The sequence below is a fragment of the Antedon bifida genome, chromosome 7, assembly GCF_963402885.1.
Source record: "Antedon bifida chromosome 7, ecAntBifi1.1, whole genome shotgun sequence".
Lineage (NCBI taxonomy): Eukaryota > Metazoa > Echinodermata > Crinoidea > Comatulida > Antedonidae > Antedon > Antedon bifida.
In genome coordinates, this window is record NC_136232.1 from 2,889,954 (window position 1) to 2,907,192 (window position 17,239).

General features: G+C 31.9%; 1 protein-coding gene across 1 annotated transcript; it reads left to right on the forward strand.

Moving 5' to 3' along the window:
* The first annotated feature begins 5,576 nt into the window (after positions 1–5,576).
* On the forward strand, positions 5,577–16,892 carry LOC144848124 (synaptonemal complex protein 3-like). Its single transcript, XM_078704819.1, has 10 exons — positions 5,577–5,806; positions 6,772–6,887; positions 7,833–7,920; positions 9,252–9,286; positions 9,949–10,066; positions 10,339–10,438; positions 11,403–11,501; positions 15,032–15,136; positions 15,738–15,837; positions 16,242–16,892. Exons 2-9 carry the CDS (start codon positions 6,782–6,784, stop codon positions 15,789–15,791), a joined length of 705 nt encoding a protein of 234 aa, XP_078560945.1. The 5' UTR covers positions 5,577–5,806; positions 6,772–6,781; the 3' UTR covers positions 15,792–15,837; positions 16,242–16,892.
* Positions 16,893–17,239: the final 347 nt, after the last annotated feature.

A 17,239-nucleotide genomic window follows, 5' to 3' on the forward strand; every position in this document is an offset into this window, starting at 1 on the left:
AATCATTATTTTGCTGCTACCTTTATCATCATCATAATGTATAATTTATTTATTAGGCGGGTAAACCATTATTTTGCTGCTACCTTTATCATCATCATAATGTATAATTTATTTATTAGGCGGGTAAACCATTATTTTGAAAATGGTCACTGTTCTCACAAGATGAATTTCAGTAAAACCGCTACCTCTAAGTGGAAACCTTTGGAACTCAACATAGTGTCACCTTTGATATGGTGTTGGTCTAGTAGTGTTTAAACATTGCCTTTCGTTTATTTTAGTGGTGTCCCATGAATATGTATTCCAAATTAGAGGTTCTACTGTAGTTGTAATGCTCTGTCCACACTATCAAACTAGTTTTACAAAAGAAGTGTGATGTGCCCAAATATAGTAGTGATATGCTTAAATATGGTAGTGATATGACATCATCATGTCCATATATGGGCATGTCACATTTTTTTGTCACATAAAGTTTGATAGTGTAGACAAGGCTTAACAAATATCATTTTGGATAATATAGGCTTATACTAATTGAGATAGCAGAATGTCCGAATGCCTGCAAATCAACCAAAACAGACTTGATGTTGTTCTTTGATAATTGTTATTAATATGCGTGAGTTCCATACCCGTATCTTATCTTAGGTGACGGCGCTTTGAAATTTTCAAGAAGTCTTCTGAAAAATGAAAGTTACTAGAATAAATTATTTCATTTAAAAGATTATTATATTTCCTTTGTTTTGTAATATAATACATAAAACTGAAAAATATGCGATTCAGAACCAATAGCAAGCATTTAGCAACGGTTTATTAATGTAGATCTGATGAAAAACTTTCACTTTCAGGATAACAATTAAATGTAACCATATTTCATTATCCTTAATATAAGAATGAATTAATTAATTATTTTTCATTTACAACATGGCGGAAAAATTAGCCTGGTTGATCTGACCGTACAGGTTCTACTGTACAAGTTGTAAACGTTTATAGTTTATTAATACAGTTAGTTAGAAAATGCGCTTGCATGAATGAATAATGTTTAGTACGGTAACAACTTATTCTCATTTTAAAGTATTATGGGTGTAACAATTAGATAATTTATTTTGTAGACTTAAGAATACGCTTACATTTTGTACTATATTTACCTAAATCTTTATAAGTTTAAAATCTTGAAGTTAACAGTGTGAATTATATTTAGTTTTGTTATGTAGAAGATGCATGGCCTAATACAGTATATAAATGCAAGGCATATTCGCTTTGTTGGTTTGAATTATGGATATTCAAATATACAGGATACAACGTAAAAACAAACTTACAGATTATCCGTTGTGAGATTTTCTATTTATTTATTAAACTTTATTTAGTGAGGGTGACCCTAAACAGCATAAGCTGACAATCAAGGGGCCCTCAATAATAGTTAATACCACCGTAATTGCTCCAAAAATGAACAAAGTAATTCTTCGAGTTAGTAACGGTTGTGCCCATATCCCCATTATGTTAACAAATCAAATACCGATCGTCTGTGTAAATTGGCTTTGGCTCGTTAATGTAGTCAGCCAATCGATTTATACTTATAGTTGAATAATTCATATGTTCTCAAGAAAAATTAATAATTTAAGATTGCTCATTTAATTATCATTTTCTTACGCATGCCATCATTCGTGAATTAAAAGAAAATAAATCATAAACAGAAGTTTTATTCCGTAACCATTTGCGTAAAAAAAACTAAACTAATATAAACAGATATTACAAAGTGAAACGCGACTCTACAGCCACAACAGCTCGGTCGGTTGGTTGGTCGGTAAACACTATTATCTTATATTATCTAACTCAGACAGCATTCGTACAACGAGTCTTCTCGTCGCGAGAAAATTAAACATGTTTAAAGTTCTCGAGACGGCCTAAAACTACGCCCGACGCTATCTCAAGACGACTCGTCTCGTCTCGTCTGGATTCAACTCAGACAGCAAGACGTTTCGTCGGGCCTCGTCGTACGACGCTGTCTGAGTTGGCCTTTACTTGACGTAAAAATAAACCCAATTATACTGGATGATCTGACCATGGATTAAGGAATAGATCTATTCCTTAATCCATGATCTGACCGTGCAGGTTCTACTGAACAACTGTATTAGAGTTTATTATGAATAAAGTGTGGAAAGGTGCTTGCATGAATGAATAATGTTTAGTACGGTAACAACTTATTTTTATTAAAACATTTTAGGGTGTAACAATTAGATATTTTATTTTGTAGACTTAAGAAAACGCTTAAATTGTGTACTATATTTACCTAAATCTTTATAAGTTTAAAATCTTGAAGTTAACAGTGTGAATTATATTTAGTTTTGTTATGTAAAACCCTGCAAATAATGTAGGCCTATACAGTAAAAATGCAAGGCATATTCGCTTTGTTGGTTTGATTTATGGATATTCAAACTTACAGGATACAACGTAAAAACAAACTTACAGATTCATTGGATTCTTCAAAGAAGAATGCAATGAATCTGTGTCCATATCTCCATTGGTATCTTAACAAATCAAATAAGTTTGTGTAACACGTACAAGGAACAAACCGCTCGTCTGTGTAAATTGGCTTTAAGTGGATGTTAATTATATTAACATATATAAGTAAAAGGTTAACAATAACATTCAAAAGTACATTACCTCATATCAAACACAGCTTTATCGTCAATGTAGTCAGCCAATCGGCATTTTATAGTTGAAGAATTCATTGTCGGATGTGACATCATTAATTAATGAAACATCAATGATTTACGATTGAATTGTAAGTTTATTTTTACGTATAGTTAATACCGTAATTGCTCCAAAAATGAACAAAGTCATTCTTCTCATTCGTGAATCAAAAATATATCACAGTAAAGTAATTTTATTTTTTTCCGTGTAAACGGTAAGCGGGAAAAAATCTATATTTAATATTTCTATTACAATTTCACAGAACGCGGAGCGGACGGACGGTTTTGAGCAGAAACCCACTCAAGATAAAAAATTATTTTACGTAGGACAAGCACGCACTTTTCCACTTACCGTTCGTCTGAGTAAATTAAAACAAAAAACCAACAAAAGTGTTCTGTAGCAAATATAAAACATCATTTTGGATAATATAGGCCTATATACTTAATTAAGATAGCAGAATGTCGAATGCCTGCAACCAAAACAGACTTCACATAATTATGGGTGTGGCAAGATAATTTGTTTTGTAGACCCAAGAAACGATTACATTTGTACTATATTTACACAAATTTTTATAAGTTAAATGTTGATTTGTACCGAAATGTTAACAGTGTGAATTTATTATATTTATTTTTGTTATGGAGAAGAACACAGTAAGAGTACCTCGCAAATGATGTATATACAGTATACACACAAGGAATATTCGCATATGCCTTATTTTATTCGCATCACAGCAATCTCTTTTCAGAACTATATGCAGTAGGCTACGTGGTGTATTGCATATTTTATATCAACATATTGTTTTCGCCATGCAAACGTTCTAACAATATATTCGCATTGTTTGCTGAGTTTAATGGATATAAAAACTTACAGGATACAACTTAAAAACTAACTTACAGATTCATTGGATTCTCCGTTGTTATATTTTCTATAGTTATTACAGCAATTGCTCCAAAAATAAACCAAGTAATTCTTCGAGCTAGAAACGGTTGCGCCCATACCTCCATTATGTGTGGAGAATGAAACAGAAAAACGTACAAGGAAATAATTCGTTGGAGGCGATGTACATGCGATGTACATGCGAGAGAGGGCGCTTGTTGATATTTACAGATTTTCTTTTTTTTTTTATTTGTGAAGTCATCAATCAATGAACCGATTATCTTGAATTTCAATAGTCATGTTCTGTAAGTATATACCTATTATTACTATTATTACACCGAAATATTCAGAATGATAACTTGATAACTGTAGGCGCTATCGCGATTAACAAACGAACAAACAAAGAAAGTACTATACTTAGCAAAATTATTATAATGGTTCTGGAATGTTAGTCGAATAAAAATGTAGAACCAAAATAATTTGAACGTTGTTCGATTGGTCTGGTTACTTATTCGCCGAAGAGGGACTTTTAATTCAGTACCAACATTATTGAGGGCGCCGTTCAAAATATGACTGCGGTAAATTTGAGCGAAGCGCAGGTACGTGTTATTATTGCTTGGTGCTTGGCTGCCTAGGCCTAGCGTAACATCAAAGCGAGTGAGGACTTTAAAAACTGCTATTTATCAAAATTGACTTGGCATTTTAGTAAATTACTTTAATAAATTACTTTCAATAAATCTATAATTATATTATAATCATGAATCATTCCTGATTCAAATGCAAAATGTGCAAAATAGATCAAAATCTATACTCGTTTTGTAGTTACGAATATGACTGGTGATATTCGTCAATACGAAATGGGGATCAGCTCAAAAGTTTCACAAATGTGTGACGTATCCGTTTTCGTTATCGTATTCGTAAGGTTGCGAAACCTCCCTATTATCAAACTTTATACGACAAAAAGATGTGATGTGCTCATAATGGATACGAAGACATCATATCCATGAATTCAGTACGAACATGTTATTAATACAAATGCTATGCCATGTAAGAAAAAAAACTACTATACTATATTATATAACACCTAAATAAATTCCTGTCATTTGATTGGACGATTGTGTCACATGGCGTGCAATAGTACGCACTATTAAACGATCGTTTAATAGTACTTTTTTTCGTGTACGAAAAAATATCTGTTCGCGTTTGGAAAATATTTTTTTTTATTCTATTGCTTTTGAAATTAGCGATTAGTACATTTTTGGACAGATATATATGTACTAATTTAGATAAAAAAGGCATTTAAATTAACTTTAGATCGTTCTTAGGATTTTGATTAATTAATGGAAACATTTCTACAAGACGTGGAATCGTTGGAAAAACATAATTAGCCTATAGATGAGTTTCAGTTGCCGGTCGAATTTTCGTATTGCTGTCTTTCATCCTAGACCTAGCTAGGCCTAGTAGTAGGCCTAGGCATGTTAGTATTAGGCTATGCCTAGGCATTTTAGCCTTGCTAGGCCTAGGCTTAGAATTGTTTGGTCGTTTGTTGACATAATTAATACTAACAGTAGGTGCATTTATAAAATCCATATAAATAATAATATTTAATATAATTATTAAAAACCAAATTTACTGTTTTAATCAATGTGAATCATTTCCCTTGGCTAGGCCTACCTTTTATTTGATTCAAATGATAGGAATCTATTTAGATGTTATATAAAACAAATAATGAATCTTTCATATTCGTGTAATGGTATACATTTCATCATTCACCTCATGCCATTATTTGTACCATTACACTCATAAACATTCATTATTTGTATACTATACTATACTATACTATACTATAGTCAAATTAAAAAGATGTCATACTGTTGCATGTTTCTGTGATCTATAACATTTCGAGCGCGCAAACTATTATCCAATCACCAACAAGAAGAAGAGAAGAGCAAATTAAATACTGTGTGACGTGGGTCTTTGTTTGGTGGTGGTGTGCGCATGCCCTTGAAGCAGACGACAAAAAACGGTAGAGAGAGACGGTCGACACGCGGGACCTCCACCATTGTAACACCGTGCCGACGCGACGACTTCACTTCAATTCACTGTTTATCTACCCTAGGCTTAGCCTGACCACTTGAAGATTTTTACAACAGGTCTTTCTTACTATCTACCTATCTTCTATTCTAGGTCTATAGGGCCATTATTCTGTTATTAGAAACTGAAACTCATAAATACAAGAAACAAGGTAATAAAAGCTAAAACTAAAAAGGACGGCTAGCCTATAGGCTAGCCTAGCTAGGCTCCCAGCCTACTAGCCTAGGCCCCCGCCTATGTCTAGTCTACCTAGCCTAGGCCTAGGCCTAGCACGGAGTTACTTCATGGGCCTAGGCATAGCCCTCTCTCTAGGCTAGGCCTAGGCTAGTAGGTCTAGGCTAGCCTAATAATAGATAATAATAGATAGAGGCCCTATAGGCTAGGATAGGCTAGGCCTAGGCCTAGTAGTAGTAGGCCTAGGGTAGATGTACCAGACCTCGGCAGGTTACAGGGAAATTCGTTATTTACGTGTATTTTTTAAAAGCATCACAAAATATTTGTTGGTAGAGTTTTAGTATTTATATAAGTATAGTAAATACAGTGTGAATTATCAAATAAATATTTATATAAATTAACAAACAATAATAAAAAATGTGTTTTTTATTTATGTACCAAACCTCGGCATGTGTGTGCCAATCCTCGGCATACGCTGCCCAAACAAGCCCTGGAATTACGCGCGAGCGATTGCGCAATCGATCGTCGATGAAATAGCAGGCCTAGCTAGGCCAGATGTGAAATAAATGAGTCAAAAAACAGCAATATTAAATTTATTTTACCAACAATTATATTTTGAATAAAATTTAATAAACAACATTGCAAATAATTTAATTTAATTAGTTATTTCCGTTAGGTGCCGAAGTCTGGCACATATCATTAATTATCAACCAAACATCTTAACACCCCTCATAAACCCTATATTTTTTCATTGGTTTGAAAATGGAATATTCTGGAATGTTGCTACACTATAGTAGGAGCCTATTTCAATCCCAGACGTGTCCCTCGTGTGTAATTTTTCATGCCCTGGAACTTTAAATGGAACAGTCCTAGCTAGGTAGCCTACTACCAATTTTAAAATAGGCAATGCAATATCAAAATTTTGTAAATCATTTTTTTAAGGTTCACCATCATGCCAAGAGCTACAGCTGGAAGAAAGAAGCTACAGAAACAAGTTGTACCTGAAGACAACTTTGACTTTGATGATCAAGAACAAAACAACCAACAAGGACATTCTGGTTATTACTTTTTTCTGCTGTATTTACATCACTTTACTTAAAAATAATAATAAAAAAATATAATACTGTAATTGTTTCCGATGTAAACATGAACCCTTAAATTGAAGATAAATAGCCAGATGTTATACCTGATAGACCTCTGATGGTTGGCCTACTCCATCAACATGATAGTAATGGTAATCACTTCATATACTCAAATGAATATGTTATTTTCATTTTCTAAATGATGAACCCAGTAACAAGTTTCACCAACGCATTCACTGACAATGCATTTTACAACATACTATAATCTAATAATCCTAAGTTAATGAACAAGTGTAATGTAATAATAAAAACGCTATTTTCTGACTGAATTTAAGTTTTATGCAAATGTCTAACTATTATGAATTGTTCAAAATCAATTAGAAACCAATGATATTCTTATGCACTTGTCAATTGTATGACCCACTATACGACCCCCAGGAGAAGTGCACCAATTGTCCGATGTGCGTCATACCTTATGAATACCATGACGCACCTGTGCGTCAAAAATGTGACTTACCTTTAGGTGACCATGACACACCAATTTTGACGCACTGTGACCATGGTGTTTATGATATGGTGGGTGGTAAAGTGACGGACATTGACCCACCATTGTTCATTGATGTGACGTACCATCTAGGTTTTTTGACGCACCCCTGTGTCAGTAATTATTTGTAAATGACGCACCCATGACACACCTCTCCCGGGGGTCGTATAGTGGGTCATACAATTGCATTAAGCTCTGTCAAACTAGTTTGACAAAAAGTGTGATGTGCCCAAATATGGTAGGGATATGATATTTTTTTGTCGCATAAAGTTTGATAGTGTAGACAGACCTTTAGAAACTCAATAGACAAACTAGAACAGTATAATATAATACACTATTGAATATCCTCTTTACCATAAACATTTTTATCATTACAGAATTTGAAGACCCCATTGTTAGCAGAACAGGAATGAAAAGACAGTATGCTGATGATGCTGAGGAGGGTACAGCTGACCCCCCATATGAGTAAGTATTATTAAATTTTTAAAAACAAGTTTTAGTTATCTACAAATTCTATGTTATCAAAGTTTCCAATCAATCATTTATTTTTATTTACATTTATGATTAAACTTTGGGAAAGTTTCCGGGTAACTTGGCCATTGGTACGCACCAGTTCTTCAACACTAGTAGATTTTATAAGAATTTTATGCAAATCATGCAGGGGAAAATTTCATTTTTATATTTTGTTTAGCAATTTTGCTAATCAAACTGATTTTTGAGTCGAGAAACATAGTTATATTGTATTTTTTGCTACACATGTGTAGCAAAAAGGTTGTTGTGTATAGCTTTTTGCTTTTTGCTATGCTACACTGGCGAAATTATTCCCTGCCATGTGTACAAATTAAAAACAGTACCTGGTGGTGTTCAGTTTTTGTGAGTGCTTGACTAGATTCAAGGATTTTTAGATGTTCTTGTGCCTGCAGTATGTTCCAGGAGCTGTAAGCTTTTATCATAAATACACAGCCTATATTTTATTTCTAGACCCTACAAACCTTATTTTTTTTGTGGATTTTTCTCTGATTAACATCGGAATTGTCCGTTTTGGTTATTGTTTTGTGATCAAAAGTTTAAATATTTATTTGATAAACATCAACACAGATAAGTCTTCACACTAATGATAGAATATATTTAACATTTTTTTAATCTTAGGAAAAGAAGTTGTAGTGAAAGTTAAAATTTTGATGTATTTAATCTCCTTGTTTTTCGTTTTGTTTTATATTCACAGCTGTTATTTAATTGAGTTCAGACTAACTTTATTAACAGATTTTCAATGATGGCATTTTTATGTTATAATTGATTTGGGTAAGTTTCACTTTTTTAAGGAATATTTAAATATTTGTTAAACTAACATTATATCGCTATCACACATACTGCTTAGCTAATTGAATTGTTTGCGTCACAAAGTCGATTTGTGGACATTTGCATAGCTTCCTAGTGGATCCATCTAAAATTGCACGACTATTTGCAGATATAATTACTTTTGTGTTGAAAGTTTGTCACAAAAAATATTATTCCAATGTTTGTTTAAATGCACTAATATGTTTACACATTTACCTTGATTTTAATTGTCTGAAGCTCTGTCTACACTAACAAACTTTATGTGACAAAAAATGTGATGTGCCCTTATATGGGCATGATGAAATAATATCACTATAATGTCACTATATCAATATTTGGGCATATCACTACCATATTTGGGCACTTCAGACTTTGTCAAACTAGTTTGATAGTGTAGACAGAGCTTTACATCTAGAAAACTCATCTTATCTTATCAAATATTCCTTTTTTTATTTAAGTAATGAAGTTCAAAACATGATTCAGAATTTTGGAGGTGAGTTTTTAAGATTTAAGAATATATTAACCTAAAAAGTTTTTTGTTGACATTTAATGCATAAATCAAAAGAAAAATTCAATAAAAGAATCGAACAAACAATCAATTTGAAATTGATTTGAATTTCTGTAAAGGTACAACTTACCAACAAGATACCATTCGCCTATTCATGACAACATGTCTGTTGCAGTTCATGATTTGCAAGGGTATTATTACATTGTCCTGTCAGGAACAAATTATTCTTTCTATCATATTGGAAATGATATATTAAAGCGGAGGTCCATGAGCTTGTCTAGAGACCGCCCATTGCCACCTCTCTACAAACTTAGTACACCAAGTTTTTTTGTTAGCCTACACCTTTAGGAAAAATAATTCAGAGGTGTACCATTGCAAATTGACTGCAGTCATCCTCAAATCCAAGATGGCGTCCAAAGTGGCTGCCAACTCTGATTACAAGCCTATTAGGGTTCATAACTCAATAAAACCTATATGTATTTTATTAAAAATTATATTGATGAATAGCTATTAAGCTTATCTTTCCAATCGAATATAATTTTGTGAAATAATTTTTACTAATAGCTTTTATAACAAAGCCTCTTTTTGTCACTTGGACCTCCGCTTATATCTTCTACACTGCATCATTTGCTCTTTATGTTTTGTAGCTGATCTACGCAAGTCAATTTCTGGGAAGAGAAAACGATTGGAAACATTCACTCAACAGTCAATGAAAGCGGCCAATGGCAAAGTAGAAAAAATGTGGAAAACCCAGCAGACACAAAGGTATACATTTTTGGCTGTATGTAGTAAAAATGTGGAATTGTGTGTTAATGACATATATAATTATGAAGTCTTACTAACAAACTAAAATTAAAGTGAAACAAAAAATAGAAGGGCACTCAATTTCACTTATGCATAATTTCTAATTTTCTTTTTGGACCCTATATTTGATCACATTTTGTGTTGGTCAGACTTTGGCAACATGATAATAATTTTCTGTTTTTTGTTCAGAACCCAAAATATTTGTCCATTTATTGATGTGCATTTCATATTAGGCAAAAACTGAATGATGAATATGGAAAACAAGTGAATACAGTCCTTGACCAATGGGATGCAGATGTGACAAGAGTAAAGGAACAAGAGGAAAAACTCCAGGTATTGACAAGTAAATCCTAAAGCTCTGTCTACACTATCAAACTGTATGCGATGTGCCCATATATGGACATGATGACATCATATCACTACCATAGTTGGGCACATCACATTTTTTTTTGTCAAATTAGTGTGATAATGTAGACAGCTTAATATCAAATTCAACATATTGTACTGTTGGAAACTCCAAGAACCAGACATTGTATTTAAGGCAATTAAACATTAAAATATAAAGAGCTCAGTTATAATGAATGCTTTTGAGATGAATGGGGTGAATATTTTGAAAGATTGAGTGTTCTAACAAGGCGGAGTCAAGTTAAATAGGTTTTAGAAAACAAAAATAGGGCTAATGTTTCAGATTGGTTATTTGAAGGAAGAACTGTCACCAGCCTCAATTTGCAAACATTTTAAAAATTAATAGAACCATTAAATATGTATTGTACCCGAAACAAATTATTCTTAACAAATTTGTTGTTGAATATGCAATTTTAATGAAACAGTAATTTAAAGCAAAAAGTAATCAATTTGGCTGCCAGCCAATGGTTTTTGGATGAATTTATTAATATATTTTGTCATTTTATAATTTTATAATCTATGGAAGGGATTAACTGAATAATTTATTAAAACTATAAAATAACCTATTCAAAGTCTGATTTAATTAATCTTCATTTTTCATGTTTTTGGGGGACAATACATCTTTAGATAGAATGTTTTACTGTGTGCAACAGAACTAATACTAAATGGATCTTATTTTTATAAATTTAAAATTTATCAAATGTATGGATGTAATTTAGATGTTGTTTTTTATACTATTTAATTTTCTCTTGAGGAAATTGTTTTTATGTTCATTTTTATATGAGACAACTAAAGATCAAAATTACTTTTGTGCTTAATAACTAGATTAAAGAGGTATGCAATGCACAAGGTCTGTAAATAATAGTTGCAATTATTATTATTTCTTCCATAGAGTCTATTCAAACAACATCAGAAGTTGTTCCAACAGTCAAGAGTGGTCATGAGTCAACGACTTAAAACTTTAAGGCAACTATTTGAACAGTACTCAAAGGTTTGTATTAAGCTCTGTCTACACTATAAACTTTATGTGATAAAATAGAAATAAGGAACTTTTTTTAAGCTGTCTACACTATCAAACTAGTTTGACAACAAAATGTGATGTGCCCATATGGACATGATGATGTCATCACTACCATATTTGAGCATATCACTACCATATTTGGACACATTTCACTTTTTTGTCAAACTAGTTTAATAGTGTAGACAGAGCTTAAAAAATGTCCTTATTTCTATTGTAACTTCCTGACTACAAACATGATGCTCACACTCACATCATACGTCTTCAATAATAATCGTTGCATCAGGCTTTTCACTTACTTACAGTGTCAAAATGAATTTTAAAAAAAATTACCATTGTTTTTGTACAGACATTAAAACAAAAAGGAACTTAACACTATAGTAATGAAATAATTCAGCATTATCATTTCTATGAATTGTATTTATTTTATCCAGATTAAATTGCTTTTAAGTGGTTTCCTATAGTCCTCGAGAACATCCAGAAAGTAATACTAGTTAATTACAATAATATCTGATCTAATTCAGTTTTGATTTACCTTATATTCAGGTATAATTGGGTCAAAATGCTTACCAGATTTATATATTATCAGATTATTTTTCTCAGAAAATTAAATCTCTATGTTTTGTGTACTAAAAACAATAGTGTTTTAAAATGTAATATCTAGAGAATTATTGATTTTAATAGATTTAAACAATTATGATTCTGGTTATCAGCTTTTCCATGAAAGATTACTATAATTTTACTCTTCCCTGTTTTTTCAATGTTTGCCAATTTATACATTTGTACACTATGTGATTAAACAATAATTTCTTTCTTTCCATGAATAGCGCCCTCTGTCATTTTGCATTTGTGTAGATTGGTTAGGTAAATACGTCATGTACAGTATGTTAAACACTGATTACACTACCTTTTCATGTATAATTGGCGCCCTCTACCATTTTGCATGTGTCACGATTGTAGGCAAATAAAATTTACTGTATTGTCAATTATACTGTAAACCCAATTCAACATTTATTTCACCGTTTTTTTTCAATTCAACAAACATTTATTTCATTAAATAAATAATAAATAAACATAATAAACATAATACAGAGCATAAAAATGAAAACCAACCTAGAAATCCAAAACTTCATAATTAATATAGACACTCATTCATCATTATACTAGTAAATGTGTATTCTACAAAAACAAACGATTCAGAAATGTTGTTGTAGATCATTGTGTGGTTGTGGCATAACATACCATCTGAGTAATTTTCTCACATTTGTCATTGCCAACTCTTCCAATACCGGACACCTTTGGGCTTGCCTAATTTGTCTGGTTTTCAGGAAAATATGGTAATCGGAATGTGTTTTTAATGGTAAAAAATGTTGGACCTCGAGCAAAATCTGGTTTTGGGAGAGTTTCTGGAGAGTCCAGTATTGTGAGAATTGATTTTTTATTTCTATATTATTTTGAATGTTTGAATATTTTCCATTGCATTTCAATTGCAGCATATTGCAAACATTTGATCTAAAATAACTTTTAATGTGTACAGTACTGTATAAGTTGCATTCTATATTTATATAGTTTATAATACACCGGAGGTTGCAATACGTTATTTTAATATCTTCCTGTGTCTGTGATGTCAGCACTACCTGTTAATTTCTTATACCATCTTTGGTATTTCATACACATCCTGTTTCCCTTCATACTACTATGACTTCCACATGGATTATATCTTGCTTTTATCACATGGAATGGACTTGCAGCTTGCTAGTCATATGCCTAAATTAATCTCATGCTTATTATTCATTCAAATAAAGTGTTACCATTTAAATTCTTAATTTTAGTAATACATTAGAATCCCTCCTTTGAGACACCCCTATAATTCACCCCCTCCCCCCACCCTGTTTAGGGGACATGTGAAATGAATGAATTAAAATATAAGTTTTAACACATTATGGCTATGCTAATATATAACTCTATACACATCTCAAACTGGATCATTTATGTTCTTTCTTCTGTGGTTGGTATCTATAGAAATTAATTGTTTTATTTTACTATTATTTGTTATTTATGTATTGTTTTCCAACTGAAATTATTTAATCCATAAAACATACGTTTTGTCTTGTTCCGGTGGGTAGTTGTAACATAATAGTAAAATCCTGTGTATTTCCACGTACTGTAAAAAACAAAAGTATGGGCTGTGTTCTGGTTATTGGTTAATTTGCAATAAAAAAGCATATTTTTAGATGCCTTAGGGATTATTATTGGAATATTTTGTATATTAAACTTTTAAGTATCAGTTAATATATTTGTTTTATTTATTAGTATAAACAGTAAAGATCCTGACTGTTTTTTTGCATAATTGAGTATCTTAAAGAGTTTCTCTTTATATTTAATTACTGTAGTCATATTTATTATCTATATTGCCGGAACGGTTGAAATATGTACTGTTTACATTGCTTTATAAACTACATCCTTAGTGTCATTTTCTGAAAGCAGTACTGAGTTATTTTAATACTTTATGTAGTGTTTTCCTGCCTGTTAAAACCCCACTCCCCATCCTAACAGCAATCTTTTATTTCATTGTATTGCAATGTAACTTTCTAAAAGTCCCTTTTTGCTATTTTGTCACTGCAATTGTAACCTTATTGTATTCTGATGCTTTGTAATAGTTTGTTTTGTTAGTGTGTACTAACTTGTATGTACTGTATGTATTTCCTGTAGAGTTTTGCTATTACAAACATTTCACAATCAACCAGGAACACAGAATCTAAGATTAAAGCATAGCTTTTATTATCATGTTACTATGTTCAGCTTCTTTCAATGTTTTAAACAGAAAATATCCTCCTTAGGATAGAAATATTTTAGTTAGGTACCCTGGCTTCAAAATGCAACAGCTTACTGAAATTTGCTTCCCTATCTGCTATTGATACACTAGAACCTTTTCCTGCTTGAAAAAAATCTCGAAAGAATGTTTTTTTTAGAAACCAGTTTTAATAATCTGTTAAATAACAAAGATCACGTTGTTGAAATGGGTTTTCCCTTAATTTTCATTGACAAAAATGTTCCATGTCTTCCCAATTGACCTTGTGAGTTTTCACTATTTTCTTTTTTTAGTGATATTGATAATCACAACAAATCATCTTACATCTTCGTTCTTAAATTATATTATTTATAGTAGTATTAAGATTTATTTATCATTTATTTTTTTTTTTGTCTTGTGTGGGGTCTTCCCACTTTTATTATAATTCTCAGATTTATATGTATATATATTATATATAAAATAAAGGTACATTGTAACAATTAATTATTTGTATGAATATTTCTCTTTCTATTGTATATTACTAAGATTGTTACAAGTTAAAAAGTAGTTAAAAAGTAGGCATATTTACATAAAAAGATGATTGATTTCAATATAATAACCATGCTTTCAATTATTTATTTATCATTTAAACAAAATTAAAACTTCTGCATCTTGAATTATGTTATGAATATCATTATTATATTTATTGTAGACTATGGGTGATCTTGAAAACAATCACGAGGAACACCAGAGTATGGTTCAAGGAGAATTGAAGAAAGAGATGAGTCTACTTCAGAAGAAAATATTAATGGATACTGTAAGAAATTTAGATGTTATCTTGAGTTGGGTAATATGATACAGTATAAACGGAAATTAGGATTACCCCCTCTACAACCCAGCAGCACACAAGATCTGAGAGACGTTCTATTATTCTTACTGCATTTTTTATCATATCAATTTCACAGAACCAACAGCTTTACATCCTTTCAAAAGGCTGATGTAACATGAATAAATCTTGCCAAAGTGGCATATGCAGTTCTTTTTACATACCATCTTGTACTTTATTTCCGTTTGCTTTTATAATGACTTTACCATGCTAGTGAACTTTATTATTTGATGGATATAACATTTTTAACCAAGTTAATACATGCCTTACAATGCATAATTTGTTTTCTAAGGTCAATATGAACATTCTCATATTCAATCAAACAAATTATAGTTCTAAAATTGTTTTTTGTTGTTACCCAAATTTTTTTTACAGTTTGACATTTAAAATTATATGAAAGTTAACTTACAGATTACCACCAATGTTTTGGGAATAACAGGGACGGCATTTGATTGCAAACCTTTTTACTATCTTAATATACAATCATAATTTCAAATTTTAAAAACTAATTTATATATTTGTTTAATTTTAGCAACACCAAGAAATGGCCAACATGAGAAAATCCTTACAAACAATGCTTTTCTGAGAGGATTACTCCAAAAAAAGAAAGGAAAGATTGTAAGTAGACCAGTCATCCTCTTTTTTTCATCTGGACATCAGCCATCCTCTTTCATTCATCTGGTCATCAGTCATCCTCTTTCATTCATCTTGTAATCAGCCATCTTTAATTCATCTGGTCATCAGCCATCCTCTTTCATTCATCTTGTAATCAGCCATCTTTCATTCATCTGGTCATCAGCCATCCTCTTTCATTCATCTTGTCATCAGTCATCCTCTTTCATTCATCTAGACATCAGTCATCATCTTTCATTCATCTGGTCATCAGCCATTTTTCATTCATCTGATCATCAGTCATCCTCTTTCATTCATCTGGTCATCAGTCATCCTCTTTCATTCATCTGGTCATCAGTCATCCTCTTTCCTTCATCTGGTCATCAGCCATCAGCCATCTTCGTTCATTCATCAAGTCATCAGCCATCCTCGTTCATTCATCTGGTCATCAGCCATCCTCGTTCATTCATCTGGTCATCAGCCATCCGGTCATCAGTCATCCTCTTTCATTCATCTGGTCATTAGCCATCTTTCATTCATCTGGTCATCAGCCATCTTTCATTCAGCTGGTCATCAGCCATCCTCTTTCCTTCATCTGGTCATCAGCCATCCTCGTTCATTCATCAAGTCATCAGCCATCCTCATTCATTCATCTGGTCATCAGCCATCATTCATTCATCTGGTCACCAGCCATCCTCTTTCATTCATGTGGTCATCAGCCATTTTTCATTCATGTGGTCATCAGCCATTTTTCATTCATCTGGTCATCAGCCATCCTCTTTCATTCATCTGGTCATCAGTCATCATCTTTCATTCATCTGGTCATCAGTCATCATCATCTTTCATTCATCTGGTCATCAGTCATCATCTTTCATTCATCTGGTCATCAGCCATCATCTTTCATTCATCTGGTCATCAGCCATCATCTTTCATTCATCTGGTCATCAGTCATTATCGTGTTTTCACATTTGCACTTGTTCATTCTTTAATCCTAGTTGTGTTAGTACATTTGTTATGAAGGATTTATATGTTGAACTAATATACGGTATAGTTAAATAAATTTTAAAATAAATCACCTCTTGCCTAAAAATGTTTTTTTTTGTGTCAATATTCACATTACACACATTATTACAAGAAGAATGTCATTATTTTAGTATTTTTTTAATTTAAGCAAACATATTGCTAAACATAGATACAGAAATAGTTTTTTTTCTTTCTTGGGGTTTCATTTGTTGACAAAAACATCAAACTACTTGTTTTATTTAAAGAAAACATTGCCAAACACGGAAATGTATTTATTGCTGTTAGTTTCAAATTGAAGTAGTAAAGATCATGTGATTATTTTTCCACTTAACTTCTTTCAATTTAATGTTTACTCAATTTTGATGGGTAGTTGTTTTTAAACATCGTTCAATTTAGTAA

Bases quoted from the DNA above. Each gene is read 5' to 3' on its own strand.
- LOC144848124 (XM_078704819.1), top strand. From the start codon at position 6,782: ATGCCAAGAGCTACAGCTGGAAGAAAGAAGCTACAGAAACAAGTTGTA. The intron at 7,921-9,251 runs GTAAGTATTATT...TTTTTATTTAAG, and splicing joins ACAGCTGACCCCCCATATGA to TAATGAAGTTCAAAACATGA. The intron at 10,439-11,402 runs GTATTGACAAGT...TTTCTTCCATAG, and splicing joins AACAAGAGGAAAAACTCCAG to AGTCTATTCAAACAACATCA.